General features: G+C 33.2%; 1 protein-coding gene across 6 annotated transcripts in view; it reads right to left on the reverse strand.

Moving 5' to 3' along the window:
• Nucleotides 1-15,548, reverse strand: part of LOC129946136 (spectrin beta chain) — a 42,143-nt gene that overhangs the window by 11,758 nt on the left and 14,837 nt on the right. For 2 of the 6 annotated variants that reach the window (XM_056056190.1, XM_056056189.1), the window contains exons 3-7: nucleotides 8,063-13,649; nucleotides 5,949-6,145; nucleotides 5,724-5,892; nucleotides 5,445-5,501; nucleotides 464-610 (exon numbers count right to left, since the gene is read on the reverse strand). In XM_056056190.1, the coding sequence (XP_055912165.1) occupies nucleotides 464-610; nucleotides 5,445-5,501; nucleotides 5,724-5,892; nucleotides 5,949-6,145; nucleotides 8,063-13,649 (6,157 nt within the window). Of the gene's footprint in view, nucleotides 1-463; nucleotides 611-4,473; nucleotides 4,563-5,444; nucleotides 5,502-5,723; nucleotides 5,893-5,948; nucleotides 6,146-8,062; nucleotides 13,650-15,548 lie in introns of those variants that run through there. The other 4 variants (XM_056056194.1, XM_056056191.1, XM_056056192.1 and 1 more) reach the window with 4 other exon arrangements.

Consider the following 15,548-nt stretch of genomic DNA (forward strand, 5'->3'; position numbering starts at 1 on the left):
ATGTGCACCGGTATTTCCTATTAAATCCTTCTCTATTTTCCTAACGCTCGCACTGTGTTTAAATATAAACATATAAAGGGTACTAATAACCCCTTGAGTGCCTGTGAATTTAAAAAAAAAAAAACATTTTTTTTAAAGTTATTGAAAAAGTGTTTTACTTTTTAAATCTTGAAAAAGGAGGCAAATAATTTTCTGAATTTATTATTTTCTGTTTTGCGCATTAAAACCTGAGTTTAATATCAATATCAAATAAAGTATCATATTGAGTTTTTTTTGACTGAGTTATATTCAAAGAGTTTTTGATTTTACTATGTACAAATCTTCATTTGTTACCAAAACATAGATAATTTGAGTACGGGTATGGATCGACTGCTTCTCAAATTAGTTGCTCAAATTCAGATTAAAATATTATTATTATTTAACTATATGTTTATTCAAATTTGTTTTCTTAAATAAAAAATACCTTCATCATCATCTGAACCCAGTTTTGAGGAACTACGCTTCCATCGAAAACTCCTAAATGGACTTTTCGAACGTGAACGGCTCCCAATACGTATAGTTCCATTGAGGCTATGACGTTTAATGCGTGGTTTGGTTTCCGAATGAGTTTCTGTTTAAACGATTTTATTGATTTTAGTTAAATTAATTTTGTATTTCTTTCCAAAACATTTTGGTTAATACCGACATCCATAAGACTTTTGTTGATGTGAACCGTTGTGATAAAATTGTACATGAAACAAATCGGTCAAAAAGTCTACTGGTAGTACGCAGATGGCGCTTTTAATAACGAATTCATAGAGTACGCTGTTTTCGACACCAAAAATCTTCAAGAAAAACGCGTTAAAATAATATCTTGACCTTTACTCCTAAGGTGACAATGATTTTAGTGATAATCTTTGTTTTAAACAAAAATAGGCATACATTTCGTGTGTTGGTTAAACATCGACATTTTCTTGTTAAGTACGTTTTCTTATTGGACAAATAGATATAATATAAACAAATGGATTCGATTATTATTTAATTAACACACAAAACATATGATTTATAATTTTAAAACAATAAAATAAACGTCGCGACGATTATCACTCACTGAATTGTAATTCGAACATTTTCAACTGTCTTTTTGGTGAAGCGGCTTAGCTTAGGCAATTAATTGTGTTCACTTTTTGTTCCAAGCATGAACGTATGTATTCTTTTTGTTGAAACAACATTTAAATTCGGTTCGAATGCAAGTCTTTTATTTTCTTTAGTTCGTTTCTTGTTTCTGTAAGCCGAAAAAGGCAATATGTACATTTAAAATAAAAAGAATCTAAGAAAATAAAAAAAATTAGAATATTTAAATTCTTTTAACCGAATGCTAAACACTAAGGGCAGGTTATAGCTATCAGTAAAATCCATCATTGAAAATTGGAACAGCTGGAATCTGAAATGTTTTACTGATGGGAGTGAGTTTATAGCAATCAGTAAATTAACGTCATTAAATTCGGGGTATTACGATCTCCGTCCTACCTCCCCTATTGCTGTTGTTTTCATCAGTATAATTTTATGTACGCAATCAGTTTAAATTTTATCATTAAAATTCTTTAAATGTATTTACGAAATAAATTTTCTTTTTGGAAAATAAATTATTTGGCAATAGCATTTATCATATTGCATTTATGTTCTTCGGAAAATAAAGCTGAAATGTTCAAAAAGGTAAACATTCATTTTTCTTATGGATTTTATTGATAGCTATAACCTGCGACTAAATATAGTTTTGAAAAAAATAAAAAAAATACTTTTTTTGCCGGAAGATTTTAGTGTGATTAAAATTTTTCAAAAATTACTTTAGCAACTGAGTATTTCAAAAAACAAATGTTCTATTCTTTGTAAAATTAATAAAAGGAACACATTAAGTTTGTTTTCAATTACTATTTTATTTATTTGAGTTATTCATTAAGCACGATTGTTTTATATTTTGCTTATGCCTCTTCACTATCCAAAAGTACATGGTGAAAATGTCATCAATTTCTGGTAATGGAGCTCTTTGACCGATAGCTAAGTTCAAATAATATAAATCCCGAACCACATCATATTTTTTCACCGACACCACAAGCAATTTTTAGAAGGCTTTATTAGTTTATAATTAAGAATTTTAATAACTAAATTATTTAAAAGCAAAAGTAAACAACTTAACCAATTGTGGGAAATTATAATTAGAAAGAGTGAAAACGGCATAGCTAACCATAATCTGGAAACCAAGAATCTTAAAAGGCTATCATATTTTGAATTTTATCCCGGAAACATTAAATTACACTTTTTCCTTACTCTAAGTTTTGATCCGAAGATAATAGATTTTTGATAAACTCTCCTTTAGAGCCATGATTTTAAATTTAAATATATAAAAGTCTTTTTTTGTATGTAGTTAGAAATCTTGTTTCTAATTTTGTTCTGGCGAAAAATATTTCATTGTTTTAGTGGAAATATAGTTATCCGTTGTAGTCGTTGTAGTAGTTTGGTCGTTGTAGTTTTTGCAATGAAACAATTAAGTTACATTAACTTTGTAACCAAAAAAGCCGACGGAAAACTATATTCCCACTAATCACAATAATTACACAAATTGGTCAATGAATTAACTCAACGAAAAATATTTTAGGTCATATAGCCATCCTAGTATTTAAGTAGCCTAAACAAAAACAGTATTGTTTGTAGAAAATGACATTTAAGATTTGCATAATTGTTTTATTATTATTCAATACTTTTTTGTTTCGATCAATGTAGTTATTTTTAAATCTAAAATAAAAAAAAGAAATGTATATAAAGCATGATTTTTTAATCAAATAATGTAATTTTGCATGGTACGAAGCACATTAAGGCGTTTAAATATGGAATAAAGATTTTGTTTCTTTTGTGTGCATGGACCATATATGTAGTTACAAAAAGAAGATTTTATAAAATAAAGCAAGATAACCTTTTGAAGAAAAAATTTCATTAAAAATCAACGTGTTTTTTTCTGTTTTATTTTTTAATGTAAAAAAAAAGAAGTAATTTTTTAACTACACATACAAAAGAGTTATCATGTTTATAAAATTGTGTAGGTAACAATTGTCCAGCCCAGGGAACAATACATTAGCGCGGTTAATCGTCTGGGATTAGTTTCATTACAAGAATGTTCATAACGAAAGCAAAACCTTATTTTAAAATTTAAAATACCAGTAAACTAGTTTATCGAAATAAATGGTACGTGTATTAGATAATTTTTTTTTGAAACGGTATGTTAATTAGGAAGAGGGCTATTTTCGTCGACAAAAGAAAATTTAATGCAAGCCTTCGGTTGGCTATCTGCTACCTGAGACATCCCATTATTTTTCTGATTGACCACAATTGGAGAGGTAACATTGTTTGTCAACACAAAGGTAAAAACACTGGACAGAAAAAAAAAGAAACCAACAATCTATGAAAGAAAAAAAAACATTAAACTAATTGTTTTTGGATACACACAAAACACGCCAAATTTGTTATCTAAAATCAATTATTTTTGTACATGTCTTTTTGGAATCTTCAGTTTCAGAAGTAGTGTGATTTTAAATAATACTAATATGCATTTCAAATATTTCGTTTTCCAATTGGAGCAACGAAAACAAAAGTTGAACAATCAATAAATGAACGCGTAGCAGAAAGACAAGAGTAATCTGTGAACTTATACAACTAACCATATGTTTCTCAAATTGGCTGAGTATTCCGAAAATGTTGGGTTAATTTAATATCTGTTTTTGACTAAAAATGGTTTGTGTATCAACGGTTTTTTCCTATGCAATCATAACAACTCAAACCTATAGCTGACTGATTGATCTCCGAACCCGACCAATTTCTTTTCGTTAGAATAAAAGAAAGTCCCCGCCAGAATTTACAAACGATTTGAACAAATTAATTCAATCCGCAAACCAATTTGTTGATCAATTATTATATAATATTATATAGTTTTTTATTGTAATACAAAGTTCAGGTAATTTATATTCAATAAAGCAATAAACATTAGTGAACTATGAGTTTGAAATGAGGAAAATTTTAGATCCTTTGTACTAAACAAAAATTCCAAAAAGCTAATATACGATATAATTACCTTATGATGGCCAATGTGGCAGACCAATAGTAAGTATTAATATTATAGCGCTGATATCTAGGCAGACATTCATAACATTTAAAAGGGAATGTGTTGGTTAAGCGACTTAAATACTGGAGTGAAGATATGTTTTTCGGTTAATTGTAAAACAAAGCTAACATTATTTGTCTTGCCGAAAAACTTGTATGCCGAAATAACAGCTGCTTAAGTGATATAATCTGTTTGTATATATGTACTTTTAGTTTTTTTTGGTTGTGGACTTTGAAAAGAGTTTAAAAAACTTATGCAACTATAGCTTTAATTTATCAACAGCTACATTTTTAAAACTAACACATCATTTTGTATAACACTAGCTTTATCTAAAACAAATTAAGTTAACTTTTTCCTTACTTACTAGAACCCTGAACTGCCGAGCTCCCATACATCCTAGGGCATTTGTGCGGCTTATATGGCACTCGAACTTGTATAATACAAAGTGGAAAATTAATTGAGTTTCTGTTTTAAGCGTTGATATAATATTCTGCATTCCTAACTTTAGTGCAAATGACAAAAAATATTTCATTAAATATTTTGTTTTAACGTATTTAATTTTTATAAATTTTGTATCTCTTACATTTCTATGTATCTCCAATTAAAAAAAAATAATAATATATAAATACGATGATTAGAAGAAAAACAAAGAATTTGCTATCTGGATTACACATGTGTAAGCCTGTCAAACATCCCTAATTATCATTTAAACAATAGATGACCATCATCACAAACATAATCTTATCTAATATAACATATTACAAGTTATTAAACTTGCTTTACTCTAAAACTAAAGTTAGCAATTTAATGTCCCCATAGTTAAAGCAATGCGACTTTCAGTAAAACGTTAAGATATGACTAAACATGGTTTTTTGTTTACACAGTGCATTACAAAAGAGTGAATATAATTTAAATTTTAACATTTTTAAAGTTTTCAATTGTTTCCATTTTAATATAAGCTTTTCTTTGACAGTTTAAAGAAAAATTGGATATGTATAAGTAAGTTTGGATGTATAAGGAAAGGATTCAAATTTAATTTTCCCAGAGTAATTACATTATACTATACAAAAATTCAAAATAATTTCCTATGCAAAGAGGCGACAAAAAGTTTATTTTGTGTATAAATTGTTTTTCAAAGGAACTGAAAAAAGAAAATGCACAAAATAATATATACATATATAAGATGGCATGCAGTTATAAACAGAGGTGCATTTATGCATGCGTTTTAAGCTAAAGATTTTTTTGTCAATTGCGAAACAGAACAGAATAAAGATTGTGCGTATAGTAGTTTACAGAAGATTCATCATTTTACCTGATTGGGTGGTGGTGGGAGCTTCTTTTTCCAATGTAGGCGACGATCTCAAAATTACTAGATTTTGAATGTATTTAAAATCAAGGCATGCGTATTAATTAAATATATATAGGGAAATTAGTTTCAATGATAAATTAAACAAAATTAATTTCGTTTTGTGATGTTATAGCATTATTAGAATTTTGGGACGACCACAAGTTTTAATGTTGTTAACATTGTTAGATTTATTTGATTATTTTTAAAAGAAAATTAAAAAAAAATATATAAGAAAACACTTACCGTTATCTTGATCGGGTGAAGCTGCATCTAAGGAATCTTGATTTTCGGCTTCTCTTTTAGCTTGTTCAGCTGCTTCAGCTGCAGCCTTAGCTGCTAATTCCTCGCGTAAGCGTAGTCGTTCAGCTTCTTCGGCCAATTCTTGTCGTCGTTTCATTTCTTTGAGTTCAAACTATGGAAATAATTATAAATAACATACTATGTTTATAAGATTTAATTTCACCTTACCGTTGTTAATCGCTCAAGTGCACTGAAACGTTCTTCCTGTGCAGCCGCTGACTTTTCAAATGCTTCATGTTTTTTAATTAAATTTTCGACTTCGTCAATTGTATGGCCCAACTCTGCTGACAACAAATATGGTTCTTGTGCAATCAACCATGCCTCAGCAACCGCAGCATCTCGAGCAAATTGGTATACTTCCAATACTAAATTAAGTAAGAAATGTATTTTAATTTCAAACACATGATTTATTCTATAATGAATAAAGTAGCCTAGCACAATTCAAAGTAGCCTTTTTATATATATTTTGATATATTCAGACTTTAAAAGGTTTTGTCAATGATGTTCTTAATACAAAATATATCCAAGTAGAATTTTTGAAATACTGAAGTCAATTTTTTTAGCAAAAGAAATCTAAATGATATTGAAAATTCCTTTTATCAAAATCGCATTTTGTGCGTTTCTTTATTGTGTTAAAAATACAAATTATATTGGTGCAGACGTCATCTAAATATGATAAATATATTTAACAAATAACAAATACAATTTCGGGAAAGTCTAACTTTCAATTTATTAAATCTAAAAATGTGCACAGGCATGTTCTAATAAAGTACAATTCATAAATATGTACATACATACATTCCGCTTCAAATAAGTAAGTAGACACATTATTTAAGTTATATTCTCCACTGTTTTTAAACCTTCTGCGTTTACTTATTATTAAGTCGTTGTTATTATGATGTTGAAAAAAAAAATTAAAAATTAAAATTAAATTAACTATATGTATAGAAAAATAATAACAAATATTCTTTGAGTAGTGTAACGAAACTCCTTTAATTTTTGATTAATGGGACATCAAGGGATTCTATATTTACGTAATTTTAAAAAATGTAGACATTTTTTTCCCCAACCTTCCTTTGTTCGTAATTGCAGTAATTTTAAACTTCCCATAGGAAGACATTGCAATGGGTCCGATTTGTCAAATTAAAAATTTGTCATTTTCTCGACGTTTCATGGTCATTAGAATCTAAAACCATGCTTTTTAGAGGGATGTCTGTGTGTATGTGTACTTAAGATTAGGACAAGAAAAAAAAGTCTTACTACAGAGGGTATATTTCCCCTCGTTATTTATTTTCTATTTGTATACTTTTTTAAAAAACAAAAAAAACTGTCCCTTTAATTTTTTAAATTCTACTTGGATCTAATCTGTTGTAAACTATAAACTAAATTGAATATAAGAATGAAACAACAACAACTTGTGTGTGCTACCACCAAGTTCATAGGCTGGAGTTATAGCTATTTCACGGGGGCCAACCCGATCATCAGACTCCTTTAGTGGTGCTTAATCGCTTTTTGTTCAATTTAATTTTTGAAGAAATTTTTGCCCGAGCTGGGCTTGAACAAGCGATCTAGCGTGTGAGGAGCTAGTGCACTACGCACTACGCCACCGCACCCACATGAAAGTTGTAAGCGAATTACAGGTTTTTTCGTTCTATCGAACTATACTGAACCGATCAGCATTTTTCTAAGCACACACAAGTAATTGTTGTTGTTTTATTCAGTTTCTTTCTATTATATCCTCTCTTTTTTTCATAAGCCAACGATTTCGATTGGATTCGTATGAGGAGGGAGATGGGGCGAAAGAGTTGACACCGGTCAAGATTTTTAATTTTTACAATTCTCCCTCCTCATACGAATCCAATAGAAATCGTTGGCTTATGAAAAAAAGAGAGGAGATAAGGTAAAATTACACTTAATAATATATAATGAACCATTTAAACAACGCAATCCTTTGGCTATTGATTAAAACAAATAAACCTTATTCTAAAAAGAGATTTAAAGCATCTAATAAATTGAAATGCATGTGTTTCTACAGACTAATAACTTAATAGCATGTGCGTTCGGAGAGTTGAACCATGGGGCAACTGCCCCCTTTCAGAATCTCACGCATTAAAAAATGTTTGCAAATGTTTTTCTCCTTTTATTGTTATTGTTCCCTGAATAACTTCATATTTAAAATAAACTTCTAAAAATGGTAATATTGGCTAATTTCGCACTTATATCTAATTATAACTTTTAAAATTTCAAAAAACTGTTTTACAAATAATATTTCGTTTACTTACTCAATTGCAGATTCTCCCACCGTTCTTCCCATCGGTTAAGCAAAGCATTTCGGCTATTAGTCAATTGCAATAAACGATCTTTGATATCAGCCGATGCATAATGACTTCTCGACAGCAGCTCTTTACCCAGAGATAAGCAAGCCGAAAAATTATCTTCTCTCGTATCTATTTCTGCTTTCAGACTTTGGTGGTTATTCATTAAAAGTTCAACGCCAGACACATCTCGTGGTTTTTCTGATGTGTTCATTTGTCTTACAACATCTTCCATCCAAATCATGAGAATTCTGATCATATTGAAGAACCGGAACAGATCGCCAGTATCTGCTAATTTCATTTTTCTGGCATCGCACATAGCTTGAAGATTCGACCAAGCCTGCAGTACTTCTTGTTCGCGGTTTGTAATTTCTTTAGCCTTGTCGCCAGCATATGAATCTTGAAGTTTGGCAGATTCTTCTTGAATTTGCTGTACTTGGGTGTAAAGTGTCATGAGGTCTTGCATGAAATTGTGATGTTTGCGTTGTAGAGCTGATACAGATCCAGCATCACGTCCAAGTTCATCAGATACCCCATGTTGTTTCTCAACAATTCGACTTAGAACATCTTTGCAATCGTGGAAGAACTTATGCAACTCCCTCGAAGCGGCCAACATTTGTGTCCGTGTTTCAATTAGTTCTAAAAGATCCTGCCATGATTCGTTTAGACTATCTTTCCATTCCGCAATTGTAGCAGCATCAGAATGGCCCGCCTTTATGAGGTCATCAGCGATACCATTGGCTTTAGCAACACGCTCTCCTCCTACAGATTCGGTGTCCCGAGCAAACTCCCTAAAACGTTCGGACAAAAGCGTTACATGATCATAATCCTGACCAAGTTCAGAAGATCCAGCTACAACTTCACGATCAGTAATCCATTGTTCCAAATCATCAACTTCACGATTCAACATGAACAGCTGAAGAGCTTCGTTTAATCTTGCACGTCTCTCACCAGCGAGGTCTTTAAGTCCAGCATAGAGTTTATCTAATTGCGATTGCTTCACAGCTACACTATCTCCAAATGGAATATCGTCGGCTGTCAATTGACGGGCAACTTCTCCCAATTGACGAATCGTATTAGCGTAATCTTCTACTGATTGTTCAAGATTCTCATGCTTTTTCATAAGATTCTGAGCGCTAATCTCATCCTTTCCACGATCTTCGACCATCATATATAGCTCTTGTTCACTCATCCACGATTCAGCCTCCTGAGCATCGAAGAAATATTGTTGGACATGCTCAGACTGATCCAATTGCTTCCGACGGTTGTCAATGGAATCTTTTAGCTCTTGCCAATTCTGAGTTAGCTCCTTAATAAGATTTTCGAATTTCTCTGCATCTTCGTGTCCCTCGTCGATTAGTTTTCGTCCATTAGTGCAAATAGCCATTATCCTTGGCTCATGATTATCAATTTCAGTTGCTAAAGATTGGTTCTTTTTCTTAAGGACATGAACATTGAACAGAGAATTGCCATAGTTCATTGAATTTGCAACAGGTAATTTTTCATGAATCCAAAGTTTCTCGTCTTCTACATCACGACAAAATTGGAAGGCTTCCTTTTTCTTTTCCAATTGGATCTGACGTTCAACTAACGGTGCCTTAATCCGTTCAAATCTCTCTAATACAGCGGTCTTCTTGTGAATAATCGGTTCAAATTTCTCGTCTGGAACAGTCTTTTGAAGGTATTCAGTTTGTTTATCTATCTCCTCAACCTGTCGGGCTTTTACAGCCATTTGGGTCTGAATTACTTGTTGTTTTTGCATGAGAATGTTTACTGAAGTCAAATCATTACCAGTATCAGCATTAACTATTTGTTTTTCTAAATCAGTAATGTATGAATCAATATCATCACATGTTTGCTGAACGAGAACCTCACGATTCGCATCAAACAACATCGCCCCTTTTTCTTTAGTGTGTGTCTCAAGATCTTCAAACTGCTTAGAAAGCTCTTTAAGTTTTGGTGAAATAACTTCCTTGAATTCGGGTTTCTCTTCCATCAATTCTTTAGCAGCTTTTTCAGCGTCAAAAAGACGTTCCTTGTTAGCTGCAATTTCAGCTTCGAATGCTTGATGACGAGTCCACTTAGAATGAATGGTTTTTGCACTGCGGTATGTCTCATCTTGAGATGTAACGTACTTTTCTTGCACCCATTCATTAAGTTCCTCCAAATCCTGAAGAAATTCATGGAGTTTAACTTGATTGCGGAGCTTTTCATGTTGTTCGATGGCCCGCACCCGATTACCGTCACGCCTTTCGCCAATTAATTCAGCCCTTTTGTGAATTTTATCAGAATCAAAGTGTTCTTTGTCCACAAGGGTGTCTGCGACTTGAATAAGAGTGTTAATTTTATCATCATTTGCATCCATTGTGGTAAGGAACGCTTCATGGCGCTTAAGTTGGTTTTCAGCTTGTTCCAAATTTACTGGTGTATCATCCTTACTTAAGAAATGCTCCTGCTGGCTAAGCAATACTTCAGTTTGTCGGGCATCTCTATTGAACAACTGTTGATCTAAGCTTTGTGACAGTAGTACTTGGCGATTTTCCCACATTTGATGGAGTTCCTCCCATCCTTCTTTCAAGGCATTCAAACGCTCTCTTAAGAACATGTATTGTGGATCCTCTGTTGTACCTGGTTCGGATGTTAGTCGTTCTCCATACTCCATCATGTTTTTGTAGTCTTCCGTATAATTATCAATTTCTTCTCGGATGGATTGATGTTGGTTGAGAAGTTTTTCTGCTTCAGGGAGGGATGCAGGGGTATCTTCAGAGGCAACGTCTGTTTGGGTTTTTGTCAACCAAGTCTGGAAATGATCTAGATCACGCAAGAAACGATGCAAATCCCCGGCTTCTTCCAATTTAGAGTCTCGGTCTTTTAGCATCTGTGTTAGTTGTTCCCATATGAGTTGGATCTGTGCAATGCGTTCGCGTATTATTTTGGCTTCCTCTGGGTGTTCAGCTTCAATATCATCAGCCTCTTTACTTAAACTAGTAAGCTTGGCCTGGATGGCAGCTAAGTCACGCTCCATTCCACTTAGACGACGTTGCAAAGTCATTACTCCAGTCAAATCCATTTCCAACGAATCTGTTTCCGTAAGAATTCTTTGTTTATCCTCAATCCATGATATTGTTTCACGGCATTCAATGTAAAACGTTTGTACTCCATGTGCCGATTTAAGATCATCTCTTTTTGCCTCAGCTTTCTCTCTTAAGCTGGACCATTCTTGGTTGAGATGATTCTGCCGATCAAGTATTTCATTTGAGTTTGGATGTTCAACGTGTAACAATTGCCTTGCTAACTGATTGACAACGGCAACTCTTGAAGCATTTGCGTTCATTTCCTTATCGAAACCATCATAGCGATGCTTCATGATTTCAACATCTTCGATATCTTTGCCTGGTGTCATAGTGTCCAACATTTTAGTTTTTTCGTTTATCCACTGTTCAACTCCGTCAGCCTCAGACATAAGTTTGTACAAGCTAAGGGCATCCAATAGACGCTGTTTCCTGAGTTTTGCCAATTCTGATAACTCTGAAAATCTAGAGTCAATTGCTTTAGTGCGCTCATCAACTTTTTCCTTTTCTGGCGAACTAAGGCTCAGCTTGTCAGCATTTTTGTGTAAAGCTTGTATTGCTTCTTCATAGTTAGCCAGCTCATCAGCAACGATTTTGTGTTTCTTTAATAATGATTGCACGTTTGCCTCATCACGACCGACATCCTCGCTAGAAACAAGCCGTAATGTATCCAACATGCAGTTGTCGATATCATCAGCATCAGCAAATAGTTGAAAGTATTCAACCGCATCTTCTAGTCTCTGCCGTCGGTATTTCGTAAGATCGAGAAGATGATCCCATTTAGAAAGTATCTCCTTTAAACGATCCTTGATACGATCGGCTCCAAAGTGGCCTTCGGTTATGAGCTCAGCTCCAACCTTGGCCACACTTTGCAACTGGTTGTCGTGTGACGTTATTTCTGATTCCAATGCCTTGTGTTTGCTTAAAAGAAGATTAACTGTAGTCAAGTCATGACCCACCTCATCGGCACTAACAATTTGTTCCTTTTCTTTAATCCAATTCTCTTCATCTGCAGTATCCCAATAAAATTGCCATAATTTTCGACTCTCTTCTAAACGACTGCGTCTCTCTACAGCTAAGCGCACTAATTCTGCATAAGCGTCCTCAAGCTGTTGTACACGACTTACAATAATCTCAGGATCACATGGTTTGTATGAATCAGGATCATCACTGAGGAATTTTTGTGAATTTTGCACAACCACCTTTACACGTTCACCCAACACGTTAATGTCTGCTTCTACCAAAGAATGCTTCTGCAAAAGATCTTCTACACCCATCAAATGTTTGCCGTAGTCATCAGTAAGCAATAGTTGTTTGATTTCCTCCATATTGTCTAAAATGTAGAGCATTTCTTGGAAATTTTGTTGTAGCTGCAAAGATATTTCCAAACGCATGCGACGAGCTCGTAGCAACTCCAGTAAGTAGTTCCATAATCGCATAACATTCTCCTTTCTCAGTAGGATACGCTTAATGTCGTGGTACTTCTCAGCTTCAAGTTCATCACAAACTGCAACAACAGCTTGAACACGCTCTTCATAAGCAAATATATCCGTCTCAATAGCCTCGTGTTTTTTAGCCGCTGCTTCTACTGCTGCCAAATCAAAACCAAAGTTATCCTGGCTTACCAACCTTTGATTTTCTGACAGCCATGTTTCACGCATAGAGGCTTTGCGATCAAATCGCGCTGCTAGCTGCTCCAATTTTTCTTGTCTAATCAGCTCTTCACGTAGAGCCAGTTCACGTTCGTGCTCAGCCTTTTCCAAATGTTCCCAAGCCTTGTTAATGTCGGAAATCATCTTACCTTCCTTGGGAGTGTAAGGCTTCTGGTTGTTAGCTCTCATCTTTGACTGAAGTGTGAACAACAAAACCTCTAAGTTACCCTTCTCAACAAACTTAGGTGGTTTCTCCACTGTACGGTAGTTTGAGAATTGCGACAGCTGACCTTGGACTCCAATTAGCGAATTTTCAAACTCACGTCCGCTTAAAGATTTTATAGTTGACTCAATCCATTTTAAAAGATCAGTTGTGAAACCTTCGTAGTCACTTATCATCTTATCATTTTCCATCGCAATTCCAACTACCTTGCCAATGCGTTTGCCTTGAACTGTTTCCTGCTTAAGTTTGCTGAAATAATGGTAATATGTTACAACGTAAGTAATGATTGACTTCTCGTCTGGATGTTCAACAAAGACATCTTCAGCGTCTAGCAATTTTGCCAAGCCAAGTTTGTCTTCAGCTACATTAAATGCATTGTTTAAATTATGGATTGCGTTAGATTTTGAGAGTTTTTCAAATTGAACAAGATCCGGGCGATGTTTGTGAATGATTGCATTAAAAGCAAGCCCATCACGCCACGAAGTTGTGAAGTTGCGTACATTAACATTATGATAACCGGCAGTTTTCATTTGACACCAAAGCAAAAGAGCATCCTTAGCAGATTTTGTCTCCTTGTTATCGACTTCTTCGATTGTAATATCTTGAATCTAAGATTAGACAAAAATATGATTTAATCAAAAATAAATTTTGTATTATTACGTATGTATAAGAACAAAAAAGTTGGCTTTAATACATATTTTGTATTAATGACACTGTTTTTGCAATGAGTATAACTAGAAGGCATATGTTCACAATGTATTTTTGGGGACGATTTCGAAAACCAATGGGGTTGTGTTTTATGTATAACTATAAGTATTTACAAAAATTGAGCTACAGATTCTTTAAAGCAAAAATATTGGTCAGAAGAAATATTTTGGAAAACTCTGATGAACTTTAGAATTAACATGCGACTAGAATTGCAACAATAGTTTTGCACATTTGTTCACTCACATCGAAAATGTTGGACTTTAAAAGAGCAGGATTTAATGGAATGAGCACATATAATACATACATATATGTATGAGTATGTATGTAAATATGAACTTATAACAACTTGTATTTTATTAAGAGCCCTTAACATAAATTGTGGAACTATTGTAGAACTTATTCATCATCTCATCTTCACACACTCATACACAATCCACGCAACAAAAAAAACATCAACAACCAATAATTATTCCAATCCAATTTCCAATTCCAGTTCAGTGAAACTCACGCAACAGTAGATGTATTGCTTGTGTTTTTCTTCTTTTCGTACAATAGAAACAAACTTGATCGATAAAGGAGAAAAGGGTAAATATTACTTTTTTTCGTTTGGATGCAAGTGTCTTTGCTTGTGTGTATTTTCTTATGCAAACAAAAATATTCGTTGGCGTTGTAGAAGTATTTTGTATTTAACTTGGTGTGACCAAGATACTTTTGTTAGATTGGTTTTTCGTTATCTTTTTGTTTTCATTATCCTCACATTAACTGGTTAGGCTCAACTTTCCATTACCGCAGCACGAATTTCGACTCGCGGTTTTTTTTATTCGATAGATATGTGCAAATAAATAATAACTATAGCAATTTTAGAGCGAGGAAACATTTATTTCTATTTTTAATTAATTTTTAAAGTTCACTTTTTTCCATACAAAACACTCAAAAATGGTTGATTTTGACATTTCTTCCCTGTTTTTTGTTCAGTGTTGCCATACCTGTTTTTTTTTTTCTTGGTAATTTCTTTTATTTTAGTGCTCAAATGGAAAAGTACTTTGCATATACCCAAACTCGCACCCACCCCAAATCCTATAGTGACCCCAAGCAGGGGGGTTGCATACATACATACCTAGCTATTAGTACGCCGTGCTATCAATTAAAAAAAACTTGTTTTAGGCTCAAAAAATGCAATACAAAAAAGTAGGGTTAAGTCCGAAAAAGAAAATATTTTTTTTTATGACTTAAAGTTGTTTCCTCGCCCTAATATTTAAAACATGTTCTATTGAGACCCCTATCTAACTGTAAAAAAAAATCAGAAGGAAATTCGTGCTGCGGTAATCGAAAGTCGCCCCATACTCTATAATTATTAATGTTACCTAATTTATTTATGTCAAACACCTTCACTTGTAATAAAGAAGTCTGTACAAAAAAACCAACGTGTTTTTTCTATTTATCGATATATCAATATAAATATTTACCTATATATATGTATATATAGGTCTATATAACAATAATTTAAAATAATTAAAAGCATAATCTTTACCAAACTTAACGAAACGGAAAAACACTCGATCTGATATTTTTCTCCGAAACTATACGATCTAAAGCAGCTGTGATTGCTTCTACTGCTAAAATTGTGGACGAAGATCGCCATCATCCTGCCTTGCACATAGCACATAATTTAAACATAGCTTCACCTCATATGCTATCTACTAACAACAAACTGAAATTTAACTTTAGTAGGTGTAATTTTGAAAAACTTTTTAACTTATTATGTACGATCAATTGGGATCATTTATTTTTTAACTTAA

Source organism: Eupeodes corollae, chromosome 2 (assembly GCF_945859685.1).
Source record: "Eupeodes corollae chromosome 2, idEupCoro1.1, whole genome shotgun sequence".
NCBI classification, from domain to species: domain Eukaryota; kingdom Metazoa; phylum Arthropoda; class Insecta; order Diptera; family Syrphidae; genus Eupeodes; species Eupeodes corollae.